We start from the raw sequence: 14,161 nt of genomic DNA on the forward strand, positions 1-14,161 counted from the left end.
TCTTTTCCCTAACAGCACAGCGCAGAGATGCTGATGGTTTTGGAAATGGATGCAGCTGATGGAAAATGAAAAAGTCTAAATAGAAACATAGTTATTTTGCATCTGTGGGGAAGGGGAAAAGAGAAAATAGCCAAGGATCAGTAGACTGATTTATGCTGGAAGCCCCAAAATGGTGCCCCAGAGTGTTTGGGAAGGTTTTCAGTACAATAGCATGTACGTGATCAAGGTTTCAGCCCAGGGATCCTCTGAAGGAACAGAGAATTTCTGTCAGAGCAATGGGAAAGTCAGTGGTTGAGACAGGAAATCATCTTGCTTCTAAGAGGGAGCATTGCTATTTTGATTCTCAATTCTGATCATTAGCAGTAGCAACACGTGCTCAGATTGCTCCTCTAACATTAGGTGGTCCAGGATTGTGTGAGCTAATTTAATATGCCACTTTATCCTGAGCCTGTAACTGGCAAAATAGCAGCTATCTGCTATTCATGGCACTCCACCGCCTTCCTGCCAGCCTTTCTGATGGCCATTGGTCTGTGCAAGGTGCTTCTGTTTCCTGTCTTATTTTCTGGTCTCTGCAGATGAAATCTGGAAGCCTTAAGGATGTTATTGAGAATGTAGTGAGTGGCAAAGGAACTTCCTGAGACATCTTGGAGCTGAAGTTTACAAATATAATATACCCTAGGGTGAAAGAATGTGTTGTAGTTTGCATTTTGTGTTGAAATCACTGTTCGTGCAGTCCAGGTTAATGTAAATTGCAAATAGAGGCATCTGTTCACATCATTCAAAGCGATAACATGTTTATCTTTGTAAGAGATATGGGAGAAGAACGGAAAGACAAATCGCACTTTAGCATGTGCTGTGGTTTCCTTCCTAAAATCTGTCTGCTGGTAGCTTCAGCTGGACCCACTGCCCATGCATGTTGTTGTGGTAGACCTGCTCAGTGTTCCGAGCTGATTTCCACTTGAGCTTCTTCCAATGGATCCAGATGGTTTCATTTCATTCTATATTGTATTTAAGAACAATTGGCTATTTCAGTTCAGACAAGCCCTCAAGAGGTCTCCAATCCAACTTCCTGCTCAAAGCAGTCTTGAGTCTTGTCACTATTAGAAAAGGTTTATATTTTGCAGGTTATTTTCCAGCTGAATTTTTAACGTGTTGAGGTAGCAGATGGGCTTACTGTATCCAACTCCTTTAAGTCATTTTAGGAACTGTAACAGATGGATGTGTTTTGAAATTCAGCAGCATCTCTTTCAGCATCTGCAAAATCTCAACCATGGTGCGACCGACCGGAGCGTCTGGTAAGAACTTGGCCTGTGACAAGCCAACTCATTTGCCAACAACTAATATTATACTGCTGTTGTGACAGGAGTTGTTGGCTGCTTCTGCTTTTAGAGCACTGCAATTTTGGTTTCCAGTGATTCTTTTTCTTTCTCCGTGTATTACAATGATCTTACTTGTACAATGACAAGAGGAAAGGATGAAACAGAGAAAAATTGCCTCTCGTTGCTGCATCTTCTGCTTGTTTTTCTTCCAATGAGAAGCTTCAGACAGATCTTTGCTGGGAATGACAGAGCTGTGTATAGGGCTGTGTGGTGTTTGAGCACTGACACCCTTGGAAAGTATTCCACATGTCAAGAGAAGCAGTATTAAAACCATACGATAGGACGTGTAAGATAAATGCAGTGCTATCAGATCTTTACACTGTAGCTTCAATTAAAAAACAAACAGGTAAAATTTGGGTGACAGGAGACTTTAGGAGAGAAAAACATCCTGTCATAGGAAGTTAAACCAAATGTTGAGACACAACATTAATCATTATCTCCTTTATTTGTTGCAAAACCACAATAATAGGACAACGTGCATTGATTTGTGTTGTGATATTTGGGTGACTGATGCTATGAAAGCTCGAGAAATCACTAGTAAGTGAGTAGGAGTGTCAGCTCATAGTTTGCTGATGGGAGAACAAAGAATGCGTCGGAACATTTGTGAAGACGATTTGAGGATACTTTGTAGCCTGGTTGACTCTCAAAAGCAGTCATAGTTGCTGGGCTTACAGTTAACCTGAGTCACATACATGCCCATATGAAAGTTTCTCCGAAATGGCAGTAGGGCCATTAGTATACCCCTAATTTTTACCTTCTGGGCATGTGCAACTGCTAAATCAGGATGAATCTTTGCAGGAGCTGCGGAGGTTGGCAGCATTTGTATTAGTGCATTGTGTTGAGGCCTTTCAGTGCTTCCTTTTATGTCATTATGAGCTGCCCTGGTTTTTACACGCACTCTGCTAATATGCACAGGAAAAGATGGTGCTTGTAAGGTTGCAATTAATCACTCTGACACTGCCTTGCAAGTGACCTCCAGCAGTGAAACGCTCCCGAGTGGGCTGCCCTGTGGGAATGCTCATTTTTGGCTGCTGGGGAAGAGAGCAGACTGGGAAGGCCCGGGCACTGGATTTGGTTGCAAAGTGTACTTGGCAAAGCTTGCAAGTGTGGGCTGGTATTTGTGCTTCTTTGAGATCTAGCTGGCAGTCAGTGAGCACCGCAAGCACAGCATTCATGGCTCCAGAACCGCATTGCGTCTCATCTGCTGAACAGCGTGCGTGGGCTCAGGAGACCAGAGGGCTCTTTTAATGCAGATTCCTTGGGAATGTGTACTGATGGGAAAGAGGAAAATGTGAATATAGGACAGGGCTGGGACAGCGGGTTAAATAAGATTGATAAGTACTTGTAAGCTGGAAGTCAACTTTTGATGGCTGTCATGAAACCATATGGATTCAGAGTAGGTGAGAATGAGGCTCAGCATTTTCTTTGAGTGATGGTTATCTGCCTTCACGAAACAGCCAGCTCCAAATACATGAAGCCTTGGACAATGTCGAATCAGGCGTAAAATAGTATCGGAGTACTGGCACTCTTAACCTGGAGGAAACAAAGGAGACATGATTAAGAATACCCAGATGCACTTCCCTGTTGGAAAGATGTGATTTGCAAGAATCCTTTTAAAACAGTGTTGAAATATTCTAGATATCAGGGAACGATTATGTTTATTCTGGTCACACAGTTCAATGAGAAATGCATCTGGAATGACGTGGGCAAATGATCACAGTGCAGCTGTGATGCCAGCTCCTACAGTTCATGCTTCAGTTGCAAAAATGTGTAATGTTCTTGTTCAGAAACGCTACTGAAATAGTGCAGGCAGCTGCAGCAGCAGGGAAGTGATCGTCCCTCTGAACTCAGCTCTGGTGAGGCCATACCTCGAGTGCTGTGCTCAGTGTTGGGCCCCTCACTGCAGAAAAGGCATTGAGGCCATGGAGTGTGTCCAGAGAAAGGCAACAGAGCTGTGAGGGGTCTGGAGCACGAGCGTGATGGGGAGCGGCTGAGGGAGCTGGGATGGTTCAGTCTGGAGGAGGCTCAGGGAAGACCTCATTGCTCCCCACAAACGCCTGATAGAAGGCTGTGGTGAGGTGGGGGTCCTCTCCTCCCAGGTAACAGCGATAGGATGCAAAGTGATGGCCTCAACTTGCACCAGGGGAGGTTCAGGTTGGATATTAGGAAACGTCTTCTCAGGAAGAGCGATGAGGCAATGGCACAGCTGCCCAGGGAGGTGGTGGGGTCACCATCCCTGGGGGTGTTACAGAACCATGGGGATGTGGCACAGAGTGCTCAGTGGGTATGTTTGGGGTAGGCTGGGGTTGGACTTGGGGATCTTAGTGGCCTTCTTCAACCTGCCTGATTCTATGAATGTTTTACAGAAGATATTTATTTAACATGTCCCATTTTGCGTCACCACATGGAAGTTTCTGCCTGCACTGTGGTGCTGCTAGTGAAACCTACTATGTGTATGGGTAACAGGCATGGATAGAACTTACCTTGTCATCTTAAAGCATGCCACTGTTATAAAAATAAGGTGGAATTAAACCCAGTGAGATTAGAAACATGTCAGGGAATTACTAGAGGGGGTTTAGATGAGAATTAGTGTGACACAGACAAGATTTTTGTGGAAAGGGCTGGGAATAGAACTAAGGTTTCCTCCTTTTTTCTCTGCTCTATATAAAGGACTCACAAGTACAGATGATAGTTGCTGTGTGGTGAGAGGATGCCAAATTATATAATGCCTCTACCAACATTCCTGTTTTCTAACCTCTGGAGTTCCTCTTTTGGGAATAAATCAAAAGAAAATCCCCACAGCTTGACGACATTTACACCTTCACAGTTCTTTGATGAAACAGTGACATAAACCTGCAGACCAGCTTAGGCTTTTACACATCGGATCCGTGACACCGGGTGGATTTGAATGTGCAAAACGGCTGCAGCACCAAAAATAGGCCCCTATTTATTCCTGTCATAACTTCACTTAAGCTAATGGAGTTGTGCCAAGGCTGGACATGCCCACAGTCTATAGGACAGCTGGCCTTCTGGCAGCTTCTTTTGTTCGACAAAATGCTTCTGTAGGAGCAATTATGCCTTCCGATCGTCGTGGTGTATGGTGACATTTTGGGAGTAATTGTGTGGAATGAAAATGGTTAAGGTTCCGGATACATCTCTAATGCCCAAAAGGCAAAGGAGGCACTGATAAAGGTATTTATCAGCTCGGGTCCTGAGCATCTCCTAGGCTTAAAATTCACTTCTAGAAAGCAAGTCACTCCTTTCTTTATTTGCTTTTCTCTTACAGGGAAGCAGAGCGCTCTTTCTTTCTTTCTCCCTTCGCATCCCCCCAGCGAGGGAGCTTGCAGATCAGTACTTAGCGGCTCATCTGCCCCTTGCAGCAGAAGGAGCGAGGCTCTGCTGTTCCGCCCGCACTTTAATGCTACTGTCATCTCACGCTCAATCCACCAGCATTGGGCAGCCGGGGCCGGATCGCTGGGCGCCCGTTACGGCCGCTGCCCAGCCCTGCAGCAATAGCCTTCCCGAGGGAAGCCGGCCCCGTCAGCCGCGCCAGGTGTTTTCGTTTGAAAGCGCCTTTTTGTTCGAAAAAAACCGCCGGCTGTGGGCCGGGCCCGGCTGGCGGAGGCCCCGCCCTCGCTGCGGCATCCAGTGGGGCGGCTCGGCTCGGCTCGGCGCTGCGATGGGGAAGCGGCCGCGCTCGCTGCCCGCTTTCTGACAGCTGCGTTTGCGGCTGAAGAAAGACATCTTGGAGCCGGCGATCCCGATCGTGCGATGACGGAGTGAGAGCCCCCGCTTCCGACGGAGGAAAGGAGCGAGCCGCCGCAGAGGAGCGGCAGGTGGACGGCCGGCTGACGGCTTCGCGGCGCGCCCTTCTCAGCCTCCCCGCCCCGTGCCGTGTGCCGTCCCAAAGGCGTCGGGGCAGCGAGAGGAGAAGATGCCGGCCATCCTGGTGGCCTCCAAGATGAAGTCGGGACTGCCCAAACCCGTGCACAGCGCCGTGCCCATCCTGCACGTCCCCGCGGCCAGGGCCGTCCCGCAGCCCTGCTACCTCAAGTTCGGCAGCAGGGTGGAGGTGACCAAGCCGTCCTACTCCAGCCAGATCCCGCTCAAGTACCCCGGCGCCCAGGACGTTGCCGGGGATGGGCTGCCGCCGAGGAAGGGCAGCTCTCCTGAAGGCGCGTTTGACACCCAGGTAACGCGATGCAGCTGTAGGCGAGGGTAGGTGGGCAGCTCCGCATCGCTGCACCTGCGGGGAAGGCAGGGCAGCGTGGATGCAGCGCGTTCCCAACGCGCAGCTTTCCGCGCGGCGGTGCAACCTATTGTCTTTGCTTTCCGCGCGGGGAGAGGAGCGTGCGCCGCTCCGCGCGTTCCGTTGTCGGCCCGGCAACGCTTGCAGCGCGCCTCGGGCTGCGGAGCGCTCGCGTGAGCTGAGGGCTGTCTGTGCAGCGCGCGGGATCGATCCGCGCCGCGCGGATCGCTGCGCGGCTCTGCGATGGATTTTGGGACCGGCCCTGTGTGTTACGAGCTCCCCCGCGGGCGTCTGAGCCCGGGAGGACGTGATGGTGGGTCACAAGAGCAGTGAGTCACGCCTGCCATCTGCGTTTTGCAGGCTGTGGCCCAGTAACCCCGTTCTCTTCAGGGAAGCGTGACCGCCGATGGGGCGTGTTTGGCCCGGTGCCCTGTATTTTAGGATGTGATGCACTTTCTCCGCTGGCAGCCAGGGTGAGCAGGGCTTGTAGCAGTTCCTCGGGGACCGGGAGCAGAAAAGCAGGCAAACAAGTGCTGCTGTCGAGGTGGTGGCAGCGGGCTCTGACCTCGGCATCGCATCTTGCTCAAAGGAGAGAAGCAAATGTTGCTTTTTTTTTCCCTGTGCTGGTGTCTGTCCTTGTATTACCGAAACATCAGTAAAATGTCGTTGTGTGCCGCGCTCTCTCTGACACACCTTGATTTCTGCACAGAGATTTACGTTCTGCAAAAGGGACTGTTGTGCTAAAGCACTTTCTGATGCTGTAACAGATCTTGTTGGACTGGGAGTGGTCCGCAGCAGAAAGGGGAATAGTAGTATGGTGGTTTTAACTCTTACTGTGCAGTTGAGGTACAAAATGCATCTCGTGTATCCCAACCCTGAAAGGTTCTTCGTGCTCATTTATTACAGTTGCACGCAAAGAAATGTCAGATGATTCTGAGCTTCAGATGCCTTAGCAGAGGGAGAAATCCAAAGCTTTGCCGTGTTCAGTAACCTGGCAGAAGTCCTAGCCGATGACCAGCACCTTTTGAGGTGTGTGTGAGTGAGATTTGCTTCACTATCCATGATCTTGGATAAACACGGCCCTCTTAGATTATTCCTAATGATTCAGCTTTGATTCCACGCCTGCATCGGCACGGAGGTTTTTGCCATCCAGTAATCTGGATCTGTATTAACAAGAGGCTTTTCCAGATCGGTTGCACCAAGGGCACTGCTCTTCTCTTTTTCTCCCTTCCCCCATGAAGGAGTGGGAGGAGGCACGGAATGGAAGAACAGCCGCCAGATGGCTTATTGGTAGCAGAAGCATTTTTATCCTAGGGAATCTTCAGCTGCATTCAGGTGTAGAAGTGATTTCTGGTGAACAGCCTGCTGAGGTTGCGTCTTAAACATTGTGTTAGGACTGACTGCCTCAAGTGGTTGTGCCTTATGGGGTGATCATTTGATTCCTTGGCTACTTCAAGCAAAAATACGGCCCTTGCCATTTCACTGCGATGTCCTCTGTGCCCCCGTTGCGGTGGGGAGTGGCATTTATCCTGTTGCATTTAGCTTTCAAACTTGTATCCACGGGATGTCCTGTGTATTTTAGGGGGTTGTTCTTAATCCTGTTGAACTTGTCCCTCTTTGCACTGTGGAATTAAAAATCCAGTTGCATGTGCAGAATAAAGACAGAGGGCAACTAATGTCACGTGTAGGACAGCTGCTAAGGTGGGATTCAACAGTCATATCTTTGAGTATACGTATGAATTTTTCTCCCCCATCACAGCGTGTGCCTTATCCCTGCACTTAATGGACTGCTCTGTCCTAGAGAAGGGGCCATGTTGCTGCATGGGGTAGAAGTCACAATGTGAAGACAGCAGATCCTGTTCTCACACCTTTCTTTCCTGCTCCGAACTGCTTGCACCGAGCGTGTTGTGAGTGCTAGACTGAAACCTCAGGTCGACGAGTCACGGCAGCAGCATTCCTGTTTTATTGTTTCTGCTGTACACGCTCCATTCATGTTTCCATCTTCAGCTCCCTGTGTTGTGCACAACAGTAGCCTCTGTTTGTTGAAAACCCTGCCAGTAAACTGTACCCATGTTGGGAGAGCGTGGTTTTGGAAATGTTTAACTTGGTTACCAGAGAGACTTCTGTCAAAAGAGATAGTAAGATAGCCATCTCTTGTATACAAAATGGCATTTATTAGTTAACCTAAGAAAGTCCTGCCTATTTGGCTACTAAATTTGCATTATTATGCAAAGCAAAGGTCGTTGCCACTTAGAAGTCCTTGGGTATGGTAAAATTGTTCATGCAGAGTGCAAGAAGGAAGAGGTCGTTTCAAGAATTGCAATCTGTTGTCATGCTACTGTGAAAGCCACAGGAAGAGATCAGGGGTTTATCTACCACATTCGCTGTTGTGTTGTATTCTTCTGCTTGCTGGTTTTCACTGCCTGCAGAACCTAACAAATAGTTCCTGTTGGTGTCCTACATAACTGTAGCAGTCCAAAACCACCAGCACGCTTCCACTAAAACCTCACAAGTGGCTGCTGACAGGCGTTCACCCAACCTACTGCTGGGCACTGTGTTCAGCAGCCCTTTCACCAGCCGTTCTGGTACGTGGTTGTCCCTAACATTTGGCAGGGAGGAGTGGGAGAGGATCGGGTAATCCTTTGCAAATACCAACCTTGCGCTTCCCTTGCTGCATCTACCATGCCTGTCCCTTTCTTAGTGGACAGATTTTTTCTCATGTACTGGTAGCAAATCTTCCCTGCCACCTTGTATTCTCATTGTGGTTCACTGTGGTGTGATATCGTTGCTTGCAATACAACTACCTTGCTCATATAGCTCCCATTTTCTCTTTACGCTTTTTCTGTTAGCCATGTCGTGCTTTTCACGCTGCTTTCCCAATTTGTGAAAATCGTTTTGAGTTCTGGGCATACCTCACAAAACATATGCATTGCCCATCCACGTTAGAAACGTCCCTGGGTTTTTCTCATTGGCTGCTCTGTTGACCAACATGATGACAAGATGGAATAGTTAATACATATTAGTAGTAATTGCAGATGCCTGCAGAAATCGAGTCAGTAGTCAGTATCCAGGTGGATAGTGCAGTGCTGAAAAGCTTCAGGGAGCTCTGCTGTGTCCTAGGAGGGGTAGGAATCAAGTAAGCCTGTAAGTCCATGCTGAAAGTTGTGGGTCGGTACGTAGGCCCATCTCAGGGCTGGAGCTGGGTTCTGAGTTCCATTCAGTTTGTGATTGTCACTGGATAATGACAGTAATGACTATTTCTTCAGGAACAGCCTCTTTTCAGCATTTTTTCTTCTTTCCCAGGCCTGGTACCTCTCCTGTGGTCTTCCCTGAGGTGGGATTTCCAGCGCTATTTACTGTTGACCTAATGCTGCTGTTGAATTCAGTCAGATTTTAATGGTCTGTGGGGAGCGTTTCAGAAACACTCATTTTAATGTGACCTTTTTTTCCCTGCTTTTGATTTTCCTTCTAATGCTGTTTCTCTGATCTCTGCTAATAGGTAGCATCAGAGGGGCTTCCCATCTTCAATATACTTATCTTCAGAGCTCTCCCTGAGGGAAGGGATGTGCTTCTGATTTTGTAAATGGATGACGAAGGCGCACAGAGATGTACCCAAGGTCATGAATCTGTCATGCTTCAGAAAATTACCAGCTCGTCCCCTGACTATTAGATTATCTTTCTCCTTCGCTGCTATTTGTTATTCAGTTCAAAATGCTTATGCATACGGTGTCCTTAAAACTTTTCCCTAACTTATATCTCTTTGGTGACCATCTCACTTAGTCCCTGTTTCCAAAGTAATTTTTCTCACGACTTGCTCTGGCACTTTACGTATGGCTGCACCCATGGTGGATGATCAGCTCCAGCTCTCCTCTAACCATTAGTGGGTTCCTTTTTTTTTTTTGCTGTCCTTCTTCCCGCTTTCTCTGCATCCCTGTCTGCACTGGTGAGTTTCTCTGGCAGTTTGCAGAACTTGAAGCTTTGAGTGCACTGCCAACCGGGCCTTTAATGGAAGAGTTTTTCTCTATTTTTTTTTCCCCCATCTGCTTTCAGATTGTTCAAGTTACGGAGCTGAATTTTGTGTTTTTACTCTTGTACAGATCAAGCGATGCTCTGAAAATTTAATCCACTGGGTTCCTTGATGCCAACTACAGATTGTCAATCAAATTCACATGCGTTCCCCTGGGAAGTTCACCTGGCTAAAAATACAGTGGTAGAATATCATTTTTAGAAATGTTTATTTATGAAGCATATAAAGGCTCAGATGTTGTGTGTATTATTAGACCGTTGGTACATCTTGTAACAGGAAGCTACTGGTTTTCCATTCACCAAGAGCTGGAATTCAGTCCAGCACTTGGCTCTCGTGTGCCTCTAATTTTATCTGTAAATTGTTCTTTCCGAAATAGTTTGTGGAAACATTCTCAGTTTCTTCAGTCTTGCAAATCTTGGGCATGGAAGTGCTAAAATTTATAATAAGGTATTTATTGAAGTAAATAATTGAGAAAACGATCGCTTGTTATTTTAAATCAGGCCAAGATCCTGAGTTCTGCTGTGATTTCACCTTTTTTCCTCCCCTTGAGATGTATTTTTAGGTGTGATATCCTTGGATTATTTCTCATTTTACTTTTATTTTAGAATTGGAAGCAGTGTGTGAGAAAACAATAAATACGAGGAAAAAGCATCTAACCTCTGGATATCAAAATAAGCATTTACCAGGACTTTTGCCCCTATGCTTGCTCAGTTTGGCGTTGTTATTGCATTGTGTTTTGAACTGCAGTGCTGGCGAGCTGAGTGGTCCCAGTCTGGAGCAGTCTTCTTGGAGAACCCGAGGAATGGTTCCTGGAGAAAGCATTAACGTCTTCAGAGATCTGTTCACAGCTTTGATTATCACCGGTGGAGGCAGTAATTAATGGATTAGTTGATGAGACAAAAATGCTTCAGTTACAAAGAATTCTTCCTTTCAGAGCGTCTTGCAGACATTAAAGCCTCCAAAACTCATTTAAAGAACGTCACATGTAACAAGATGAAACGTGTGTTGGCCGTGCAAAACAGTAGCTTAGAAGTGGGTTGCTCTTTTGCTCAATGGCCATGGGTCAGCCTGCTTTTCAGAATGGGCACACGTCTTCCAGGCGTGTCTGTGGCTTTATTGGGATGGAGTATTTTGGGAAAGGGTATTTTCAGCATTGCTGTGCCTTTATTCCTTCGAGACGCTCTTGGAGCAAGGATCTGTTCACCCAGGGACACCAGTGAGAGGAGTGCTGCCAGGGCCTGTGTATTGCTAAGCCTGGGTCTTCTGGTGGATTTGCTTGAATTTACAAAACAAAACCACTTGCTGCTTTTCAAGAGGGAAGAGCTGCTGTTGCCTAGGATCCCGTTTCTAAGCAGTCAGATACAAACTGACTCTGCAGCAGTGCAGGCTTTGCTTTTGGTAACTTTGAAGAGGAGGCCCTTGGGCTTGCCTTGTAGGTTTGTGACCATGTGGACTATTTGTTTTCATATGATTAAATACTTAGACACCATGCTGGTGAAAACTGAATCTGTTTGTTGTAAGGAGCAGAACTATTGGGAAGAGGATCTCCTTGTGAGTGGACGTGTCACGATGGAAGCCTCAACCACAAGCAAAACTAACCCAGAGTTTTCTCCTCTCCCTGCGGTCACTTTTCACTGGTGTCTGTGGGAGCCCTGTGACCACAAAGACAAATTTGGGGATGGTGGAGTGGTGTTCTTCTGCTTGCCTAATGATGAGCTGCAGGAGGTGCCTACAGCAGAGGGCAGCCTCTGGGCAACCCGGGCCTTCAAGAGCCCCTCTGGGTGGGTGAGGTGAGGCGCAGTCTTTTTCACTGCCTGCTGAGCCCTGGGATTCATCGACCTGTTATTCCTGTGCTACCTGCACTGCGACAGCAGGCACTGGTGACTGCTCCCCACCACTCCTGCAGACTGCTGTGTCAGCAGCTGCGAGCTGATGGTGTGCCAGGCCTGCTGTGTGTGTGTCAGGCAGCAAGAAGCAGAGATGTGAAAGCTCAGTGTTTCCCTGGCAAATGGTGTCATTTTAGGTGGTTTTGCGGTTTCTAGCAGCATCTAGAGATGCGTTTTCAACATATGGAAGCACTAGGCTAGGATTGTTGTGGCTGTGCACATTTCTGTACCTGCAGCAAGTGGATGGCATCTCCTTCAGAGCAGCAGCTCGTCAATAGCTGCAAGATCACAGAGTGGCGTTCACCTCCCTCCTCCTTTTTCTTCTGCTAGCAGCTGAAACTACAGGGCTTGCTTTGGCCATTCCTTTGCATCGTTTACTGCAGTGCTGTTAAATGCTGGACTGAAATGGATGGTAGCTAAGCTAATTTGCATGATTTAAAATGCCAGCTCGGTTTAATGTGGAGCAGCTGGTATATGCTTAACTCCTTCAGGAGAAAACTTAATACCCGCAGATCACATTAACCGGGGCTATGCTGTGTTTATTTATTTATTTTGCTGTCTCTTCCTCCTTTGTTTGCTAGGACGTTTGTAGGGATCTCTGCACTGCTGGGGAAGGGCTTTGCTCTTTATTGATATTTCTGTGTCTCGCGTTGCTCACAAAGGAAAGAACTGATCCTGCCGTGCTATGGGTACTTGTTGCAGCTTCTGAGCATCCACTTACACTGACCTTAGCAGATAGCACTCTGAGATGTGACATGATGACGGATGGTGAGATTAGTTGGGAGAGGGACAGGTGTAGAGGCCTGGATTACTAGGATTACTGTGCACTCAATTTCTTAGGGTTAAATTTCAAGGTTGAAAATGGTTAATTCTGCAATTATGGAATTAGGACGTGCCATTGCTCTGGGGCTGAGCAGCCAACCAGAGTCATCTTGTGACGGAATGAAGAGTTGGAGGATCAAAGAATTCCTCTGCTGCCCTGAAATAATTAGCACAGCCACACTGAGAGGAGGGAAGGAGCATAATCTTTTAATACCAACCCTCCTCAAAGTTGACCTTGTCACAGGCAAGTTGTCTTGCAGGCAAGCAGGTGTACAACTGTGCTATTCTGACTGTGCCAGGAAGGCCAGCACAGTGCTTTGTTGCCAGCCAAAATCCTCTCAGCTTTCCAACAGCAATTGGTGTTCCTGTGCTGAAGGGCTCTGGATGTGTATTTGAGTGAAATGATGTGATGTACTGAGCAGCGCAGATGGGCCTTAGGAAGTCAAGCTCCTTCCTTAAAGAGGTTACAATGCAACTTTCTCTTCCTCCCGAAGGTTTTGATTCTCTGGAGCTGTGAATTCAGCTGAGGTTTGTCACAGAGCAGCGGATTCAGGTTTCTGGTTCTGAAGACCCTTATTAGTTTCACACTCGTTAGCCTGGAGAGGAAATGCATCTGTTTGGTTCTTTTGGCATGTAAATCCTTGGGCATTGTATCTCCAATTCCGGTGTGTCAGTTGCCCTGTATAAACCTTTGTGCTAGAAGGTAGCCTGTAGTTATTCAGTTGGCATCCATGCTGTACTTCATGTGTGGGCTTTGAAAGTCATGTCCGTGCACCACAAAGGCAGCGTCTTCCCTAGTGGAACAGTCATTTGTTGGTGAAGTGACCCCTAAGCAGATAACTTCTTGTGATCTTCTTCCATGAATGGAGACAGACAAACTGCCTCTTGTGAAGAAATAAGTCCGTGTGTAAGGTGGAAGATTATGGGCCTGTTCTGTTCAGTCAACTTACTCATCTTGTGTATTTGCACACTATATGCATATGTTGTAAACAAGAAAACTAAGGGTTTGTTCAACCCAGCTCATCATCTGAGTGGTTTTGATGTACAATTAGCAAATCAGTTTAGGTATTTGAGAAAAGATCTGTCAATAATTAAAGGCAGAAGCCTCTTTAATCGAAGATGATCAGTTCTTCAAACGGATTGGTGCCATTTTGTGAGATGGTCTACAAGGTGCTGTTGTCACAGGGATACGGTAGTGTAGTTCAGACTCCAGGAAATCATTTTGTTTGCATCTGTCAGGTCCAAATCTAGGCTTAAGGAATAGAAGAAATAGGCTGATGAGGGAGTAAATCCTTACCAACTATGTCACTTAAGTGACATAGATCTTAAGTGTTGCCTGTTTTGTCTTTGTAACTAAAGGATAAGTGTAATTCTTTTAATGGTCTTCCGTTGATGGATGCAGATTGTTCAGGGATCCAGGCCTGACTTCTTACGCTTTGCATTCCTCATTGTTTTCCAACGCCTACGTTTGGAGCCATGCATTTCTGACGAGGAGCATTTCAGTGCTGAAAAAGTGTGCGAGGTGCAGCAGTGAGCATCAAAGCCTCAGAGACAAGGAGAAATTCCTGCAAATGGTTACAGACAGGTCACCAACTGCCACCTGCGGGGTCTGTCACGGGCAGCTTCCTTATCTCACAGGTGTTCTGAGGAGATAAATCCATCCTAATTTCAAGCATCTCAAATAAAGTGATACCTGGAGCCATGGAATTACCTTAAATAGCTAACTATGTGACTCTCAAGCCTTCGAGCTTCAGTGTGATCTACTTCTTCCTTATCACTGATTTGTTTTCCTCGAGTC

The 14,161-nt window shown here is 47.1% G+C and overlaps 2 protein-coding genes across 4 annotated transcripts in view; one reads left to right on the forward strand and one right to left on the reverse strand.

Moving 5' to 3' along the window:
* Positions 1–14,161, reverse strand: part of CSRP3 (cysteine and glycine rich protein 3) — a 362,567-nt gene that overhangs the window by 135,993 nt on the left and 212,413 nt on the right. The gene's annotated exons all lie outside the window — the stretch shown is intronic.
* The window catches only part of NAV2 (neuron navigator 2), a 260,533-nt gene that overhangs the window by 88,661 nt on the left and 157,711 nt on the right, over positions 1–14,161 (forward strand). For 2 of the 3 annotated variants that reach the window (XM_065755402.1, XM_065755403.1), the window contains exon 1: positions 5,294–5,571. The exons of the other annotated variant lie outside the window; for it this stretch is intronic. In XM_065755402.1, the coding sequence (XP_065611474.1) occupies positions 5,314–5,571 (258 nt within the window). In that variant the 5' untranslated portion in view covers positions 5,294–5,313. Of the gene's footprint in view, positions 1–5,293; positions 5,572–14,161 lie in introns of those variants that run through there. 3 annotated transcript variants of the gene reach the window in all.

Source organism: Cyrtonyx montezumae, unplaced genomic scaffold, assembly GCF_038088225.1.
Source record: "Cyrtonyx montezumae isolate F1298 unplaced genomic scaffold, pur_monq_1.0 scaffold_10, whole genome shotgun sequence".
Taxonomy (NCBI): Eukaryota; Metazoa; Chordata; class Aves; order Galliformes; family Odontophoridae; genus Cyrtonyx; species Cyrtonyx montezumae.